Source organism: Vicia villosa, linkage group LG2, assembly GCF_029867415.1.
Source record: "Vicia villosa cultivar HV-30 ecotype Madison, WI linkage group LG2, Vvil1.0, whole genome shotgun sequence".
Classification (NCBI taxonomy): Eukaryota; Viridiplantae; Streptophyta; class Magnoliopsida; order Fabales; family Fabaceae; genus Vicia; species Vicia villosa.
In genome coordinates this window covers 83,880,412-83,898,077 of record NC_081181.1, presented here as the reverse complement: position 1 = coordinate 83,898,077, position 17,666 = coordinate 83,880,412, and the positions used below count along the sequence as shown (strand labels likewise).

At 38.8% G+C, this 17,666-nt stretch overlaps 1 protein-coding gene across 1 annotated transcript; it reads right to left on the bottom strand.

Annotated features, from left to right (window-relative positions):
* Nucleotides 1-2,707: 2,707 nt before the first annotated feature.
* LOC131649493 (uncharacterized) lies at nucleotides 2,708-4,230 on the bottom strand. Its single transcript, XM_058919254.1, has 4 exons — nucleotides 4,011-4,230; nucleotides 3,711-3,908; nucleotides 3,322-3,614; nucleotides 2,708-3,190 (listed from the first exon to the last, which is right to left on the bottom strand). Exons 1-4 carry the CDS (start codon nucleotides 4,228-4,230, stop codon nucleotides 2,708-2,710), a joined length of 1,194 nt encoding a protein of 397 aa, XP_058775237.1.
* Nucleotides 4,231-17,666: the final 13,436 nt, after the last annotated feature.

The following is a 17,666-nucleotide window of genomic DNA, read 5'->3' as shown; positions in this document are numbered from 1 at the left end:
CCGTCTCTGAAACCCTTGATGAAGCTATCTTCTCTCTTCTGTGATTTTCTATCGTATGATGCAAAAGTACTCAATACTTCTCTCAAACTCTACTAAATAGTGTAGGTACAAATCTCAGCCAAATGAAATGTCTAAAGTGCCCTCAAGGTGGAGATTTAATGAAAAAGCCCTAAAATTGGAAGTTTTCACTCTCTCAGCAGCACTGGCCGTGCTTGGACGCACGGGCGTCCGTGCTTCTCTTTAATTTTTATTTTTGCTCCCAGCCATCCTGACACGGGCCGTGCGTGGAAGCACGGGCGGCCGTGTGTCGTCCCTGGATTTTGTATGGAGAGTGTCATTCTCCTGACACGGGCCGTGCGTTGAAGCACGGGCGGCCATGTTAGACCCCAGAACCTTGAATTTTCATCTTTCTCTTGCCTCTCCTTCCTTCATAGTTGCTTTGACACTTAAGATGACTTGTTCAAACCTGAAATTCGTACACAACTAACCAAACGGCATTAAAAGAATCTAAATAACTTAAATTAAAACATAATGCAAAGTAAACATAAAAACAATGAAACATGAAATACTTAAACAAAAGCAATAAAACATTGATCAAAGTGTTACCGAATCGACAAATTTAGACCGAATACATGACAGAAATTAGGTAGAAATGGTGACCGATCATTCTTCATCGTAAATTGCATCTAATCTTTGACTTGTTTGTTCACTTGAAACCTGTTCGTCAGAGATCTTAGCGTCAGGTGGTTCTGGAATAAAGTGTATCCCCGGACCTAGTGTTTCTGATTCTTTTTGTATGGCCTCGACATCCATGTTTGATATTTCGGCCTCAAGAGCCGCTTTTCTTTTATTCTGGGCTATATAAGCCGAAATCTTTTCAAAGAAGGATAACTCAGACATACTCAACTTCTTCGTCCCAGCCAGTTGGCCGTGTTCATGGTAATCCTTCGATGTGTTTTGTCTCCTCGGGATCTCCCATTATCTCTCTGTTCCACCGAAATCCATTAGGGTGAAGTGATAAATAGTAGAGAGCATTCTTATATAGAGAATATATCTCCTCTGCTGCTTGACACAGTCCTATGTTGGCTAGGTTTTTGTCGAAGCTTATTTTGTTGACTTGATTCACTTCAGACTTATAGTAACTTTGGTCTCCTTATATGTTTTTGAATATTCCATCTTCTCTCCAGATAGTTAACCTTTGGTGCATCGTTGAAGATACGGCAGCCACTCCATGAATATATTCTCTTCCTAATAAAAGGTTATAGTTCGCCTTTGCTGGAACTACCATGAACATAGTTGGCCTTGTGACTGAACCCACAGTTAGGTTTACTTGGATAACTCCCAAATTATGTCCTACCTTTCCTTCATAGTTGGACAAGACCATGTTATGTGGTTTTATGTCTGTGTCGAACATGCCAATCCTCTTCAACATATATTGGGGCATTAAGTTCACCGTTTCCCCTCCATCAATGAGGACCTTGTTGATGCCTACATATTCGATTTTGGCTCTTATTTAAAGAGGCTTCAGATGATTTCTCATACCCTGATCAGGTCTTTCAAAGAATGCATTTTGCTCTTTGACAGCACCATTATTCGTCACACAGTAACATACTGGTTTGTGCTTTGCCATTTCCTCTTCGTCAGCTTCCTCACAATCTTCAACTTTCGTTTCTTGATAATACTCATGAGGGAGAACCGATACCATGTTGCATTTGAGGTTTATAGACGAAACTCAATCTGAATCGAAATCATTAGTCATCTGATCTTCGTCTCTCCAAGATTGCGCATGTTCTTCTTTCTTTTCACTCTCTGAGCTGAACAACTTGCGCTCCATAGGGGGTTTGTTTGGATTTTCCCCCTGCAATGGGACTTTGCTGCTTCTAGATTCTCCAACTTCTTTTACTTTTGAATCTCTTTCAGCCTTCTATATTCTCTGGTGTCTCCTCCATTGAGATCTGGACATTGGATTCCTGCCTTTATAATTCTCAAGCCTGTACATCTCTCGATTTAACGTCTGGAACTGCCTCCTATATGCCATGGCTGTTCTCCCACCTTGGTCGAAGTTTCGTCATTTGTTGCTCCCTGCACTAGCCTGTGTCCATCTGTCCATGGGTACTTCTGCTGGGAGTTTAAATGTCACTCTCCGAGCCTTGGGATGAGGGCTATTGGGCATTCTTGATGGTGCTCGATTATCGAACACGTACATGTTGGGATCGATTATCGAACACGTACATGATACCCTTTCGAATGATTCTGCCATCAGGCTATCATAAACTGTCCCACACCTAGGACACATAATGATCTCAGCTTTCGCCTTGTGACATCGAACCATAAAACTGACAAGACTTTCACTGGGCCTTGGGTAAGTCTTCAGCAACTAGTTTTCTTGCCTCCAGTGTCCTTGAATTTTGCTTCGTTGGGCCCTTTCGTAGTTATCCTGAACCCTTCGACTCAGCATGATTGAGCATCTTGGACACATCAACATTCGCCCAACATTATTCTCATGGAACCTCCAGAGATACTCCTTCAAACTTTCATTTGTCCTTTAACTTGAGGTCTTCAGCGGCCTCACTAGTTTTCTCCTTAAGACCAGAAAACTGACAAGACTTTCACCGGGCCTTGGGTAAGTCTTTAGCAACTGGTTCTCTTGCCTCCAGTGTCCTTGCATTTTGCTTTGTTGGGCCCTTTCGTAGTTAGCCTGAACCCTTCAACTCAGCATGATTGAGCATCTTGGACACATCAACATTCGCCCAACATTCTTCTCATGGCACCTCCAGAGATACTCCTTCAAACTTTCATTTGTCCTTGGATTTCCATAGTTTCCTTTTTCCTTCTCCTTTACCAAACATTTTTCCGGTTCTTCAATCTCAGATAAAGGTTGCCCAATATTCACCATGTTGACTCCCGCTGGGGGAACTTCAGGAATCCTTATATTTTGGAGCTTCAACCTGAGGTCTTCAGTGGTCCTTGACTTGAACGAACCTTCAATTTCAGTATTTAAGATCATGTTGTCATTTAGGCTCTCGATACTTCCTGCCGAAACCATCTCCCACTCCGTGATATCAACCTTAGACACATCCACCATGTTAATGTCGACAGGTTCAGCATAGTTGGTGTCAGCAACATTGAGGGGGTCAGCATCAACCTTCATGTTGTTTTTTCCTTTGTCAGCGAACTTCAAACGACCATCCTTGATAGCATTTTAAATGAGATCCCTGAAAAGAAAACATTGTGAGGTTTTATGGCCCAAAACCCATGATATTTAGAAAAACCTCGTTTCTTCCGTTGTTCCAACAGAGGAATTTTAGAATTAGGATGTACTATCATCTGGTCATCTTTTACTAATAAATCAAAAATTTCGTCACACTTGGTGACGTCGAAAGTGTATGTTTTCTTTGGGAATTTGTCATTTCTGTCAGTTTCGACAAGGTTTTTCCCATTAGAAGGGGTGAGCAATTTACAAGAATATGGAGGTTCCTCTTTTAATTCATCCAAATCAATTTCAACTTCATCAAAGCCGTATGAATCATCAAAGGTTTCGACTTCGACATCTTCAGCCTCAACATAGGCTACTCTCTCTTTCTTGTAATTCTTATTTTCCCCGGCCTTTTCAGCTTTCAGTCATTCGACTTGTCGAACTCTATCTGCCAACTGGGCCATATCTCTCAAATATTGAGTATCTAACTTCTTTCGAATTGAATAGTCCAAACCGCCTGCAGCCATTTCAACCAATTCATGTTCTGGAACAACTGTGAAACATCTTGATTTTAATAAACGGAACCTATTCAAATAGTCATCTATAGGCTCTATGAATTTCCTATTAATGCTAGCCAGTTCTTTCAAACTGATCTTGGTTTGTCCCATGTAAAACAGTTCATGGAACATTCTCTCAAGATGAGCCCAAGTATCTATGGAGTTTAGAGGTAAGGTAGTGAACCATGTAAAAGCATTTTTTGTTAATGAACTAGGGAAATATTTAATTCTTAAGTTCTCACTATTCGCTAAGTCACCTGCCTCTGTTAAATATCGGGCTATGTGTTCCACGGTTGATTCACTAGTATCCCTTGAAAATTTCGTAAACTTGGGCACTTTGGTACCTCTAGGTAATTCAGTTTGCAAAATATAGTCTGCTACAGGGGAAGTGTAGTTTGGACGTCGAAGTCCAGTATTAAGGCTATTATTAGCCATAATCCTTTTGATCAGGGTTGTTAAGTTATTTTCTGTCGCCATATTGTCTCTTCTAACCCTATGTATTACTTCATCTTCATTTTGCTCCTATTAACCATAACTACCCTAGGTTGTTCTTCAGGAACTTCTTGTTGAATAATGTTGGTTCTTCGGTTTTGATTTTCTAAATTTATCACCTGATTTCTCTCACTAGGCCTTTGCCTAGGTGGTCGAACTGGATCTAGGACAGGTTCCAAGATTGGTTCGTCTGCCTGAATGGCAGCCTGGTTGTTTCTTCGTCTGGTAGACGTTTGAGGGGCCCCAAAGAAATCTTCTATACGCCCCATTTGTGTGGATATTTGTTGATATATCTCCATATTATCCTGGTGAGTCCTAGTAATGTTTGTTATTAAGGGAGAAAAGATCGAACCCATTTCTCGAGCAAGTACACCCACCATCTCATGGTTGCTTGCGTCCATCTCTTGCCTAAATGCTGCTTGGGTATTTGTGGTTAATGTAGGAATTTGACCTGATGGGCCTGGATTTTGTACACTTCGATCGACTGAACCTATGTTTGGCGAAAAGGTTGCCATACCAGGTTGGGTGTATGTAGGTCCAATGCCTTGCATTTCGGTCATATAGGATGCTGGCATTCCATAAGATTATGAGTTCCAAGGCCTCCAACCTTCGAATCCTGTTGGTCTCGGGGTAAATGATGGTGCCTGACTTGCAAAATTTGTCGAAAAATGTGGGATTTCTGTTGTGCTTGTAAGGGGTGGTACCGTAGTCGAACTAAGTACTGGTATCGTCCCTGTTGACATCTATGTAGATTCGTGCATGGCCTGGGAACTATTTACGGCCGCATACCCTGTCGATGTGGGTATCGCTTGTTTTTCTGGCATAGAGGTCGAAACATTTGTTGTACTTGCGGCTACTGTTCCTGATCCTTGTGGGGGATCTTGGTTTCCCCTTTCACTGGTTGAATTGAACATTTTCTTATTATACTTACGTTTAGGATTTGGGTGTGCATTGTTGGTTAATTTACCGTTCCTAAGGTTCATACAAGGTTCTAATGTGTTTTACACCTAATAGTTAAAACAAAAACTTTAAATGACAACTTTTTGACACTGTCCCACTAGGCGTGCCAATTTGTTTACGGTGATTTCCGATAAAAAACCGCTAGTCCTCCAAATTATGAACATACTTTGGTTACTCGCAGGATCGACTAGATTGATCCTAGGACATGTATCGAAAAGTCATCTTTTATGATAATTTGGTTCATGTTCTCTTGGTTTTTTACTCCTTTCTAGTAACGCGATGGTATAAAATGATAAACAACTTTGCGAAATAAAACTAAGTACAAATGCATTGAAATATAAATTGGTTAGATGATAAACATAAGTAAACTTCAACGAGAATGTAAAAGAAATGTAAATTGCAAATATGAAAAGACTTGACAAAAAAGTAAAGTAAATGAAAAGATACTTCGATTCTATAATAGAAATACAAACATATGTAAGGTGTTGGTGTTACACGTACATTTCTCAGCGAAAACTCTTTCTCTTAACGCTTGATACTTGAGTGATTTGTGAGTATTTTGTACAAAATGAACACCCTCGATCCTACTATTAAGACCCTTATTTATACTAGTTCGAGCCTAACGGTCATACGCTAACAAAATGCCACGTTGCTCGCATGCATCCCTGGGGATCCACCTGTCCTCGTTGATTCAAGCAGATCTTTTCAAAATTCAAACTTCCCTGCTCGAACCCTATTCGATTCGCGACAACATGTCCTTCGTGAGAACTTTAAGTTTCAACAACTTTGTATTTGGAAGGCCATTCAAAGCTTTGAAGACTACCTATCTCGATTCAGCTTCGATTCTAGGAATCTCCAACATATATAACATTCTCCAAAGTAGCCATCCAAGGTCACTTTTTCTCCGAAACTTCAAGTCTTCGAAGAATATACATGTCATTAAAAATCTCCAGCTAACAATATTGTAATCCTCTTCCTAGTGTTGATTCAGTTTTTAATGAATTGTTGGTAAGTAGACTCAAGTCCCACTCAAATTTAATTTCAGATAAAGGAGTCCTCTCCACTCCTCCATCTGTTTTTGCTGCTCCATTTCACAAAGGAAAATATCAAGGTAGGGTTGGGCTTGGAATTGATGAATTCGCTTTTTATAAGGAGAAAGGTCATTGGAAATTACAATGTCCCAAATTGTTAAAAGCAAATAAGAAAAACTTCAAGATCCCATGATCCAATGTTGCTACCGCTACTCCTACTACCATTGGTTCTGGTTCCGATCATGCATATCCATCTGAGACCACTTCTCAAATATCTGATATTGCAGAGCAGCTTCAAAAGCTTATTTCCACTCAGTCACGTGCCATGTCTGCCTCCTCTATTAAAGGTTTAAATTCTTCTTGTGTTTCAGGTATATTTCCATCCATCTGGATTCTAGACTCTAGAGTATCACATTATATGACATATGATGTTAAATCATTTGTGTCTTTGAATACAGCACCATCTATGTTAGTTTTGACCGCTGATGGCACTAAAATGCCATTAGCAGGCATTATTTCTAACTACACACCTGATTTTTCATTTTCTAATGTTTATTATATTCCTAACCTCACTTTGAGTCTTGCTTCTGTTAGAAAATTGAGTGATTATGGTTACTCAATTATGTTTTCTTCCACTTCTTATTGTGTGCAGGATCCTCATTCAAGGAGGCTGATTGGGATAGGCCGTAGACAAAGGAGACTTTATATTTTGGAGGAGTTGAGAGTCCCAGATACTGCAGCCTCAACCTCTACTTCCACAACTAATTTATTATCCTCTTTTCGTTTGAATTCTTCGTCTTCTAGTTTATATTTATGGTATTACCGTCTTGGACATGTCTCTGCTTCTAGATTAAAGTATTTGGCTTCTACTGGAGCTTTAGGAAAGTTACAAACCCGTGATATCTCAGATTGTTGTGGTTGTAAACTTGCTAAATTTTCTGCTTTACCATTTAGTAAAAGTGTTTCCATTTCATATGCACCGTTTGACTTAGTTCACTATAATGTATGGGGTCCATCACCATTTCTAGTGATACTAGCTTTGAGAATTGCAGGACTGATATAACAAATACTCCATATACATACCTCCATCTTGTCTCCACGACTACATAATAAACTCCTGCGACTGTTGATCCTCCACCTCCCCGTTATCCCTCTCATGACCGTAAGTCTACTCAATTACCTGATTTTGTCTATTCAACTTACTCTTCTTCTTTTGCTTCTTTTCTAATATATATCCACAGTTTTTATGAACCCACTTCCTATAAAGAGGTTATTCTTGACTCTCTTTGGCAGCAGGCTATGACAAAAGAACTTTCTGCTTTGCATAAAATAGATACTTGGGAATTAGTACCTCTTCCTCCTGGAAAACGTGCTATTGAGTCTTGTTGGATATACAAGATCAAAACTAAGTCAGATGGATCAGTTGAGCGCTACAAAGCACGTCTTGTAGCTAAGGGATTCTCTCAACAATATGGTATGGATTATGGAGAAACATTTGCTCCTGTTACTAAGATGACTACTATTCGCACTCTTATTGTAGTTGCATATGTTCGTCAGTGGCATATTTCTCAAATTGATGTTAAAATCTCATTTCTTAATGGTGATCTTCAAGAGGAAGTTTATATGGTACCCCCACAAGGTGTTTCTTATAATCAAAGGGAAGTGTTTAAGTTGAAGAAGGCATTATATGGTCTAAAACAAGCTCCACGAGCTTGGTTTGAGAAGTTTAGCACTATGATTACATCTATTGCCTTTCTTTCTAGTGATCATGATTTTCCTTTTTTGTCAAGACCACTTATCAAGCTCGTATTCTACTCTCATTATATGTTGATGATATGATTATTACAGGTGATGATATGGATGGAATTAATGATTTGAAATTATAGTTAGCCAAAGAGTTTAAGATGAAGGACTTAGGCATTCTTCGATACTTCTTGGGCATTGAAGTTGCTTACTCTCTTAGAGGCTATATTCTTTCTCAATCCAAGTATATTGCCAACATTCTTCAACAGAATCGCCTTTCTGATACTAGAGTAGCGGATAGTCCTCTTTAGTTGAATGTGAAGTACGTTCCATCTGATGGAGTTCCTCTACCAGATCCCACCTTATATCGTACTATCGTTGGTAGCCTGGTGTACCTTACAATTACTAGACCAGATATTGTTTATGTCACTCATGTTTTTAGTCAGTTTGTTGTCTCTCCTACTAAAGTGCATTGGGTATGTGGTGTCGTTTTTTTTTACCTCCCCGTTTCACTTGGGAGGACGGCACGCTAGACCCTTCACGCGAAATTTGGAAGGAGAATGCGCCCGTGGTGGGATGAATTTTGTTTCCGTTCTTCCTACGATATCACACGAACTTTCTTAGTTGTCCTACGAGTAGGAAAGGGGAAAAAAAAGATCTCAACTAAACCCTAGGAGTTTGCTAAGTGTGGGGATTCACCTAGACTAGAAATTCTGGAGTCCGGGGGGTCGGTTATACATAGGGAAGTGTTTAAACACCCTACATATCTGTAGTACTCTACAGGAACCTTCTCTGTGTCTAAATGTGTTTGTGCTGCTAATGATTATTGGGAAAGTTTCTCCTTTGTATTAGGAGAAGGAATTGAATTGAATAAAAGAAAGACAGACAGAAAGACTGACTATTTTTGGTATTTTATTAGCTCGCTGAGATTCCTTGTGAACCTCATGCCTACATATCCCTAATGGAAGTCAGAGCTTAATGTAGTTCGGGGAACTAATTAATTATTAATTATTTTTGGGTGCCTTGCTTGAAGCTCAAGGTTGAAGCTTTGAATTAAATCTCTGTTTACAGTAAAGAGACATGAAGTCATCTTTATAGAGAGGTATTTCTACTATTCCACCACAAACATTAAAAGAGTGACAGAATAACTGAATTCATTTCATTCAAGAGGGGGGCCTTACTTGTGTATGTGCAAGTATACCAGTCAAATGCCTCTTAAATGAAAGAAAGATGCTCATCCAAATTAGGGAAAGTTACCACATGTCTGGGTTTTACTGCCAGCTCATGCCTTTCAAAATCCTAAATGGGAGACTTGATTAAAATGAAATGTAATGTTTGTTTGTTTGAATGTGGTGAGATAGAGGAAAGATCTCTCTATAGAGATAAGCTATGTCTATCTACTGTAAAAAAAGATTTGATTTTTAACTGGCTTGTATGAGGCCCAAGCTTGAGGCTTTTTTGATTGATTGATTATTATTATGACTCTGGGAGAAAACTCCACTGAGGATTAATTTACAAGGGATTTTTATGTTCTGTACAAAGCCCAGAATTGAGGCTGACTCTACTTAGGAAAATCTATTTTGATGGGTTTTATTTGGTGTTCTGTACAAAGCCCAGAATTGAGGCTGACTCTAACTAGGGGGGAAATATTATTTTCTGCCTTGTATGAAGCCCAAGGTTGTGGCGGACTCTTAAATAAACTGAGTATGGATGACTCTATGGGAAAAGATCCTAGATGTTAGGAATCTTTGACACACGACATATGGTTTATCTGCCTTGTACAAAGCCAAGGTTGTGGCTACTGAACTATGAAGGACTCACTAGGGGAGACTCTATTATCTGCCTTGCACAATGCCCAAGGTTGAGGCTGACTATTAACAGGGGAGTTTTATTGTTTTGGTGCCTTGTATGAAGCCCAAGGTTGAGGCTAACTGTTTTTGTTGGATTTTGACTCTATTGAAGGATTTATTTATTAAAAGACTGATTTTTTTTGGAAGCTAACCCTTTCCAGGGATTTTGACTCTGCTGGAGACATTGTCTGTTAAAAGACTGATTTTTGTCATGTTTTTGGAGGCTGACCCTTTCCAGGGGTTTTGACTCTTTTGGGGAAATTATCTCCTAAGAGAAATGAATCTTTGTTTTTTGAAGAAGTGATTTTGGAGGCTAACCCTTTCCAGGGGTTTTAAACAGGCTTTTATTAATTGACTTTGGAGGCTAACCCTTTCCAGGGGTTTTTGTTAAAATGATAGAATGTGTGGAGGCTAACCCTTTCCAGGGGTTTTTGTTAAGATGAAAGAATGATGTTGGAGGCTAACCCTTTCCAGGGGTTTTGTTAAAATGATTGGCAGAAAGATTATCTAGTGGAGACTTCTTGTTTAAAGCCCAAGATGGAGGCTGACACTGACTGAGGATAAGCAAACATGGATCCTAGACTCTGCTAAGGAAGATTAATAAAGATAAGGGTGACAGAGACTGTCCATGTCTCTCATTCCAAAAGGTGTACTCAATGTAAAATTGAGACAAACTTAGCTTGTTTAAAGTCTGGTTTAAATTGGAAGAAACTCACCAGGGTATGTTAAAAGGTGACTAAAGACCTGTTCCTATGTTTATAAGAAACCTGATGGGTCCTTGTATACAAGCTCAAGAGGAAGCTGGAAATGCTTTTAAGAAGCCTGTGGGTCCTTGTACAAAGCCCAAGAGGAGGCTAATCGAGGGTCATCGAGGGTCCTTGTTATAGCACAAGAGAAAGCTATGTAGTTTTGAACTTATTTTGGCTCTAAGCAAATGGGTAAGAGGTTTCACCGGGAATAATTCCTCTTTGGGAGGATGTGTCCTATTTTTTTGGATTCTAAGGTTTTTGCCAAGATGTTTCACCGGGAATAATTCATCTTGGGGGTTTGAACTACAGATCTCTAATTAGGAAAGAGCCTTCACCGGGAAGAAATTCTCAATCCCAGGTCATATTCCTATAATATATATATAGTTTAACTGTCCTAGGGTTTATACTCAAACGTAGTTCTAAACTAATATATGCACAGTTTATATTTGACAGTAATTTAAATAAAGACTGTAAATTGAAAGCTTGTAAAGCCTAACCTGGATGGAGTGGAGGCCTTTGGAGAAGTATGTACAGAGCCTCAACATTAATTGGTGGATAACAGTTGAATATATATATGATAAACAGTTAATGGTTTTTGAAAACAGAAGAAGTGAAGATGGACATAGGTCACATAGGTATCTGAAGAGTTTCACCTGGAATAATGCCCTTCAAATACCAGAAGAATGTTTTGAAAACAGAAAGAAGATTTTTAAAATACAGTTTTGAAAACAAGCTAAGAAGAGAAGAAGGTGTTGGAACTTACACTCTATTAGAGGCCCATATAAAAAAGAAGATTTACTGCTTATGAAAACAGTTAAAAATGATCTGAAATGATATAAGGTTTTGTTGTTTGAAAACCTTAATCATATGTTTAATCGGAGACTGAAAACAATTTTGAATATTGACAAAAGTAAACTTAATTAAGACAAAGATGAAATCTATACCTAATTAAGACCTAAATAATTTAGGGTTTTATCATAAAGTTATTCACAAAATAATTAGGTTAAAACAAAATGAATATATATATTTTCAAAGCATTTAAGAAAACACTTAAAACATACTATTTTAAACCTAATAAAAATATATGAAATAAATAATATTTTTATAATTTTTTTGATTATTCACAAAATAGATATATTAAATAACAAGTATGTGAAAAATGAGGTGAAAATGGATATTTTTGATAGGTTAAATAATTGTGTGAAGTTTGTGAATAAAACAAAGAAAAATAGTGGTAAAAAATTGGGTTTGTCTCCTCCAAGGTTTGAACACACGCCCTCTAAGTCACCAGCTCAAAATAACACCACTGAGCCAACGCGCGCTTGGTGTTTATGATACACATCCAGTTCATTATATTTTCAAACAAGTGGTAAATTATGGAAAAATAAAAGAATCAAAAAGTCTGGGGCGAGGGGGATTCGAACCCCAGACTTGAGGCATGAGGAGACTAAGGGCGTATGTGAGGCCACTAGGGCAAACGATGAATTCGTTTATAAAACGCATACCATTCAAAATAAAATAAACCTAGCCCATGGATTTGAATTTCGCGCGCCACCATAGTCATCTTCTTCCTCGAGCTCAAAGATTTTCAAATTTCTAACTCTCTGGTTTCTCAACTAAGTGGCATGATGTAAACATCATTCTTGCTCTAAATTTCCTCACGAACCCATATATGTAACTAACATTTATTTATATTAACTATAGCTACCTAATTTCTCAGAGAACTCTAAGAACACATGAACCCTAAATTTGAAATTAAATGACAAACAAGATGAATAAATGAATGATGATAGAGGGTTTTCAATCCTCTGGTGATGCTGAATAAGATAGAATCGAACTTTATCACAAAGAGTACTTAAATTAAAGAGATAGAGTTCAGAAACTTACCTCTGAAAATGGAGGTCGTGAGGATGATAGAGAGCACCTGGGTTTGTATGAATGATCCCAAAAGCTTCCTTGGGACTCAGTGATGCTAACTGAATGCTTATTGTAACTTCAATTCTCCTGAATTGCTCTATGGACCTCCCTCAATTTGAGCTTCAAGTGGACATGGAGAGTGATGAATCTTGAGTTACAGATGAGCTGCAGCCATCTGAACAGCTTCACTATGACCTGAGGAACACGTCTGGATGCTTGGCTTTGTTGGAAACCTTCTGAATTGCTCTATGGACCTCCGACTGCAACAGCTCCAAAGTGAGAGCAACGATGGCGTTCCTCCACTTACAGAAGTGATCCAGGTGCTTGGATCACCTCAAATGAACCCCTTTGAGATGTTAGAATGCTTACTTTCCAAAGATAAGCTCTGGTTGGAAGAAAGCGATTCTTCTTGCCAAAGAACTTTGAAAAACCATAAGCATGAGAAGAGAAAGAGAAAGCAAGGAATATGGTTGCTTTGGTGTGTTTTTCTACTGAGGTATGCTCTCCTATTTATAGGCAAATGGTTCAGTATAGTTGCAGAGGAGTGAGCTTGCTTAGTGAGGTTGATTTGGTTTTCTTGGCCATGAAGGAAGTTTGCAAATATCTCTTATGCAATGATGAGAATTTTGATTCCATTTGATCAATCCCCTAGCCCTCGATTTTGGTTGATCTTAGGGGACAATTCTGAGACAGAAATGAGCTCTAATTGGTTGGTGAGAAGATTCCTTGGGTGATTCATCAATTTGCCATAAATTCCCAAATGTAATCATTACATAATCACATGTTCTTGTTTTGGGAATCTTCCTCAATTCTTATGCTATGGTGAAAATGAATGCATGGCATGTTTTCAGATGTGTTATGGGTCGTGTAGCATCCATAAATGAGGTCATGTGCACAAAATTTCAAAGTTCAAAAATGAGGCATGACCTATAATTTCACTTCATGAGGCCAACTTTGAACAAGCATAACTCTTAGCTCAAAATGAATTTGGAGAAGTTTGAGCACAATTTGGAAAGCCCTAAACATCTACTTCAAATCATTAGTTTGGGGTTTCTTCATAATCATTAGGGAAATTTGTGAAAAATGAGCTCAAAGTTGGATGAAAACTAGGTTAAAACACTTAGAAAAATTTCTAAGTTTTTATAACCTAAAGCTTCAAAAATTCCAAAACTCTTAAATGGTTGATCTTTTGAAAAAAGTTGCTATGTAAGATGTTGTTTTATTTTGCAAGATTTACAACTTTCATGTTGGAAGTTTTTTGAGTTGTGTAGGTGAAATTTTGAGTTCCCACAATGCCCTCAAAAACCCTAATTCCCGACTTTTTGCTCCTTGGTGAATCTCTTTGAATTTCTTTGGTCAAATGACTTTAATATCCATATATTGATGATATTGATCTTTGAAAGTCATGGTTTGACCAAAAATCTTAAAAGTCAAAGGTGATCCCATGGAGTTGACTTTTTCCTCATAAAGTGAAAATTTGGACTTTTGTGTGGAATTAAGATCTTCTCCTCAAATGAGTGATGTAAATGGGTTATATTGAGGTATTAGAGGTTCGTGAATCATGTATTGAGTTTTGGATCCATGCCTCTGATTAAATGTCAACTATCCTGGTGAATTAGGTCAAAAACCCTAATTGTCGACCATATGAAAATAATGACTATAGACTTTGAATTGAGGTGTGATGTCCAGTGGATCTTGTCATATGAGCTATTTGAAGATGATTGATGTCTTTGAATGATCCCCTGGAGCTTTTTAGGGTTTCCCAAAGGTGATCCCTGATTTCAGTCCTTGATAGGCTCAAAAATCCTAGTTTGGTGACCTGAGTAAATCTGTATTCAGAGGACTGGGTGTCTAATCAATCATAGGTGAATATAAAAGTGAAGCTTTTGAGTCCTATGATTGTGTTAGAGACCAATCCTTCTATTGATTGATCCTTTGCCTGAGTTTTCTTGTCTTTGAACATCCTTGATTAAATGCCAGATGAAGAAGTGACTGCTCTGGGTACTTGCTTTGACTTGATGAAAATCCTGATGATATGTCATCTCAGGGGGGTCAAAAATTAGGGTATGACAGATGCCCCTATTTAAGTTTCTTTTATCCGGAGGGAGAGAGATTGATATCTCGATCTCTCCTGCGTGAAAGAGACTTAAATATCAAAGAATGCCCGAATTTTGGGCGCTCCTGAAATGTTGTAATTGATAAAATCTTTACATGAACTGATCCCGTTGTCGCACTTAGCAGGGGATGAGGAGACAAACTCCTGTAGGAATACGTTATGTGGATTCTGGTGAATGGATGGCAATGTAGGATGCGCAATCCATCTTCTTTAACTAAGTGTTGACACTTAGAAAAAGGCAAGCAACCTCCCCTTGTTTCGGATGTCTGCATCTTGAAACTGGTCTAAGTTGTGATTTTGGACAATATCTCAGATAAAGAGAAATTCTCCAAAGATTTGTTTCCTCATCAAACTTCTCATCAGCACTTGGAGATGAGATGCCATTTGATGGTAGTAGAGAAACTTCAAAGGTTTGTTTCCTCATCAAACTTCTCATCAGCACTTGGAGATGAGACGCCATTTGATGGTAGTAGAGAAACTTCAAAGGTTTGTTTCCTCATCAAACTTCTCATCAGCACTTGGAGATGAGACGCTATTTGATGGTAGTAGAGAAACTTCACCATCTTTCCTTTTGACTTGACGTCTTTGAAAGAATGTCATATGGCCTCATGATCTTTTGAGGGGCTAATGACTTTGCTTGAAGGCGGACGAACTGTTTTCGGGGTGAAAACCAACATTCACCGACTTATGCCAGGGAATCAACAAACTGTTTTCCTAAGAGGAAAAACTGCCATTTGTCGACTCATGCCGGGGAATCAACAAACTGTTTTTCTTAAGAGGAAAACTGCCATTTGTCGACTCTGAGGGGAATTAACAAACTATTTTCCTAGGAGGAAAACTGCCATTTGTCAACTCTGAAGCGGATGAAACATCCCAGAAACAGACAAACTGTTTGAAGAAACTGCCATTCGTCGATTTCTTGAGTATTTAACAGACAAACTGCCTTTCCTTGGGGAAAGACTGCCATTTGCCAATTGCTAGGGGAACAAACTGTCTTCTACTGGGAGAGACTGCCATTTGTTGATCCTGTCGTGAAAGAAAGTGAGCAAACTGTCTTCTGCTGAAAGAGACTGCCATTTGCTGACTTTGTTGAGGAATCTTTAAGCGAAACGAACTGTCTTCATGAAGAAGGCTGCCATTCGTTATTTCTGCCCGAAAAAGTGAGTGAACTGTCTTTTGCTGAAATAGACTGCCACTCACTGACTCCGCTGGGGAATCATTTGTCGATCTGCTGGGAGATTCTGAATTATTTTCTTTGACGAAAAGTGGCATCTCTTGACCTTGCTGGGGAAATACCAAACTGTTTTTTTGGAGGAAAAACTAACACTTGTCAATTATGTCAGGGAATCCACACTACTTAGAGAAGAGAACCGCTCATCGACCCTGTGGGGAATTCCAAAATGCGAAATAGACTATCTCATCTGAAGAAGACTGTCGAGCGTCGCTCTGCTGGAGATTCTCAGTTGGGGGATTCCAAAAGTGAACAAACTATCTCTTTGAGGGAGACTACCATTTGTTGATTTGCTTGGGGAATTTGGATGTATGAACCTTCTTTATGAAGAAGAAAACCCTTTCACAACTTTGCAGGGGAATCTTGAGTATATGCCCAAGTAATTTGGGTATTAACACGATCAAAAACCTGACTAGACTATGCTAATTACGCAAATATGGTGTGAGACAAAATGCATGAATACTACGATGATTATGAAATGCAAAGTGAATGTGAATAGAATTGTCGCGGATGTAAAATCCTATGATACGACTTGAATCTTGTTGATCATAAGATGTTCTCTTCTTGTAGTTCGAACTCTGTTGGGAATACCTGGTTATCAGTTGTCCGCTGTCTGAAATGAGTAATATGAATTGAAGTGAAGATCCGTCATCGGGAGATGTTCTTAAAGCGACCTCATGGGGAAATCTTGGTTCCCGGAGTCTCAACCGTTCTTGGAGCAATTGTTTGCATTCTTCCTATTGTTTGTAAACCTTAGAAAGAAATTTCACCTTTATTTTTGTAAGTAAATTCATTTTTATTTTATGAAAACATTTGTTTCAAGAAAATGACTGTTTAAACTAAAACGCATTTTAAGAAACTGAAAAAGACTCGATTGCAAAGAAAGGCACAAGGCTCAAATTATTATATATGGAATGGTAATCAGCCAAATGCTTGATTCCATGGAGTATTTACAAAGTTGGAAATTGGTAATTTTTCGGGAAAAGGGCTACGATGAAACGTGACGACCGTTATCTTCCCTTCCACTCCGAGTTGCGCTGTATTCGTGCTTCGTAGAAGATGACCTACTGCTGATGAATACTCCGCTATGGATTTTTGAATGATCAAGTTTGTCCTGAACATAGTTACTTGCCATATATCCCTAACTTTTGCGTAAACTACCCCTCTCGGGTTTTAAGTCTACCGGGATTGATTATTTATTTTTTATGTCTCTAACTTTTGCCTGAATCGCCCTTTCGGGTTTTCGATTCACCGAGACGCTCTTTTTTGCCTAAGCTGCTCTTTGCGAGTTTTCAACTTAGCGAGCAGTTCTTTTGATTATTTAGGCGAAGTATTTCTTGACTGCGTCGACGTTCACAGGACGGGTGAATTCTTCTCCATCCATAGTCGTGAGTATTAAGGCTCCTCCTGAGAAAGCTCTCTTGACCACGTAGGGGCCGTCATAATTGGGAGTCCATTTCCCTCTTGAATATGTGAGAAAAGATTGAATCTTTTTGAGTACAAGGTCGCCTTTTTTGATTGTGCGAGGTCGAACCTTTTTGTCGAAAGCTTTCTTCATTCTTTGTTGATATAGCTGACCGTGGCATAAAGCTGTCATGCGCTTTTCTTCGTTTAAGTTCAATTCATCGAATCTGCTTTGACACCACTCGGCTTCTGTTAATTTTGCCTCCATCAAGACTCTCATTGATGGAATCTCAACCTCTATAGGTAGGACTGCCTCCATGCCATATACAAGGGAGAAAGGAGTTGCTCCAGTCGAAGTACGTATTGATGTACGGTAACCATGAAAGGCATACGGGAGCATTTCATGCCAATCTTTGTAAG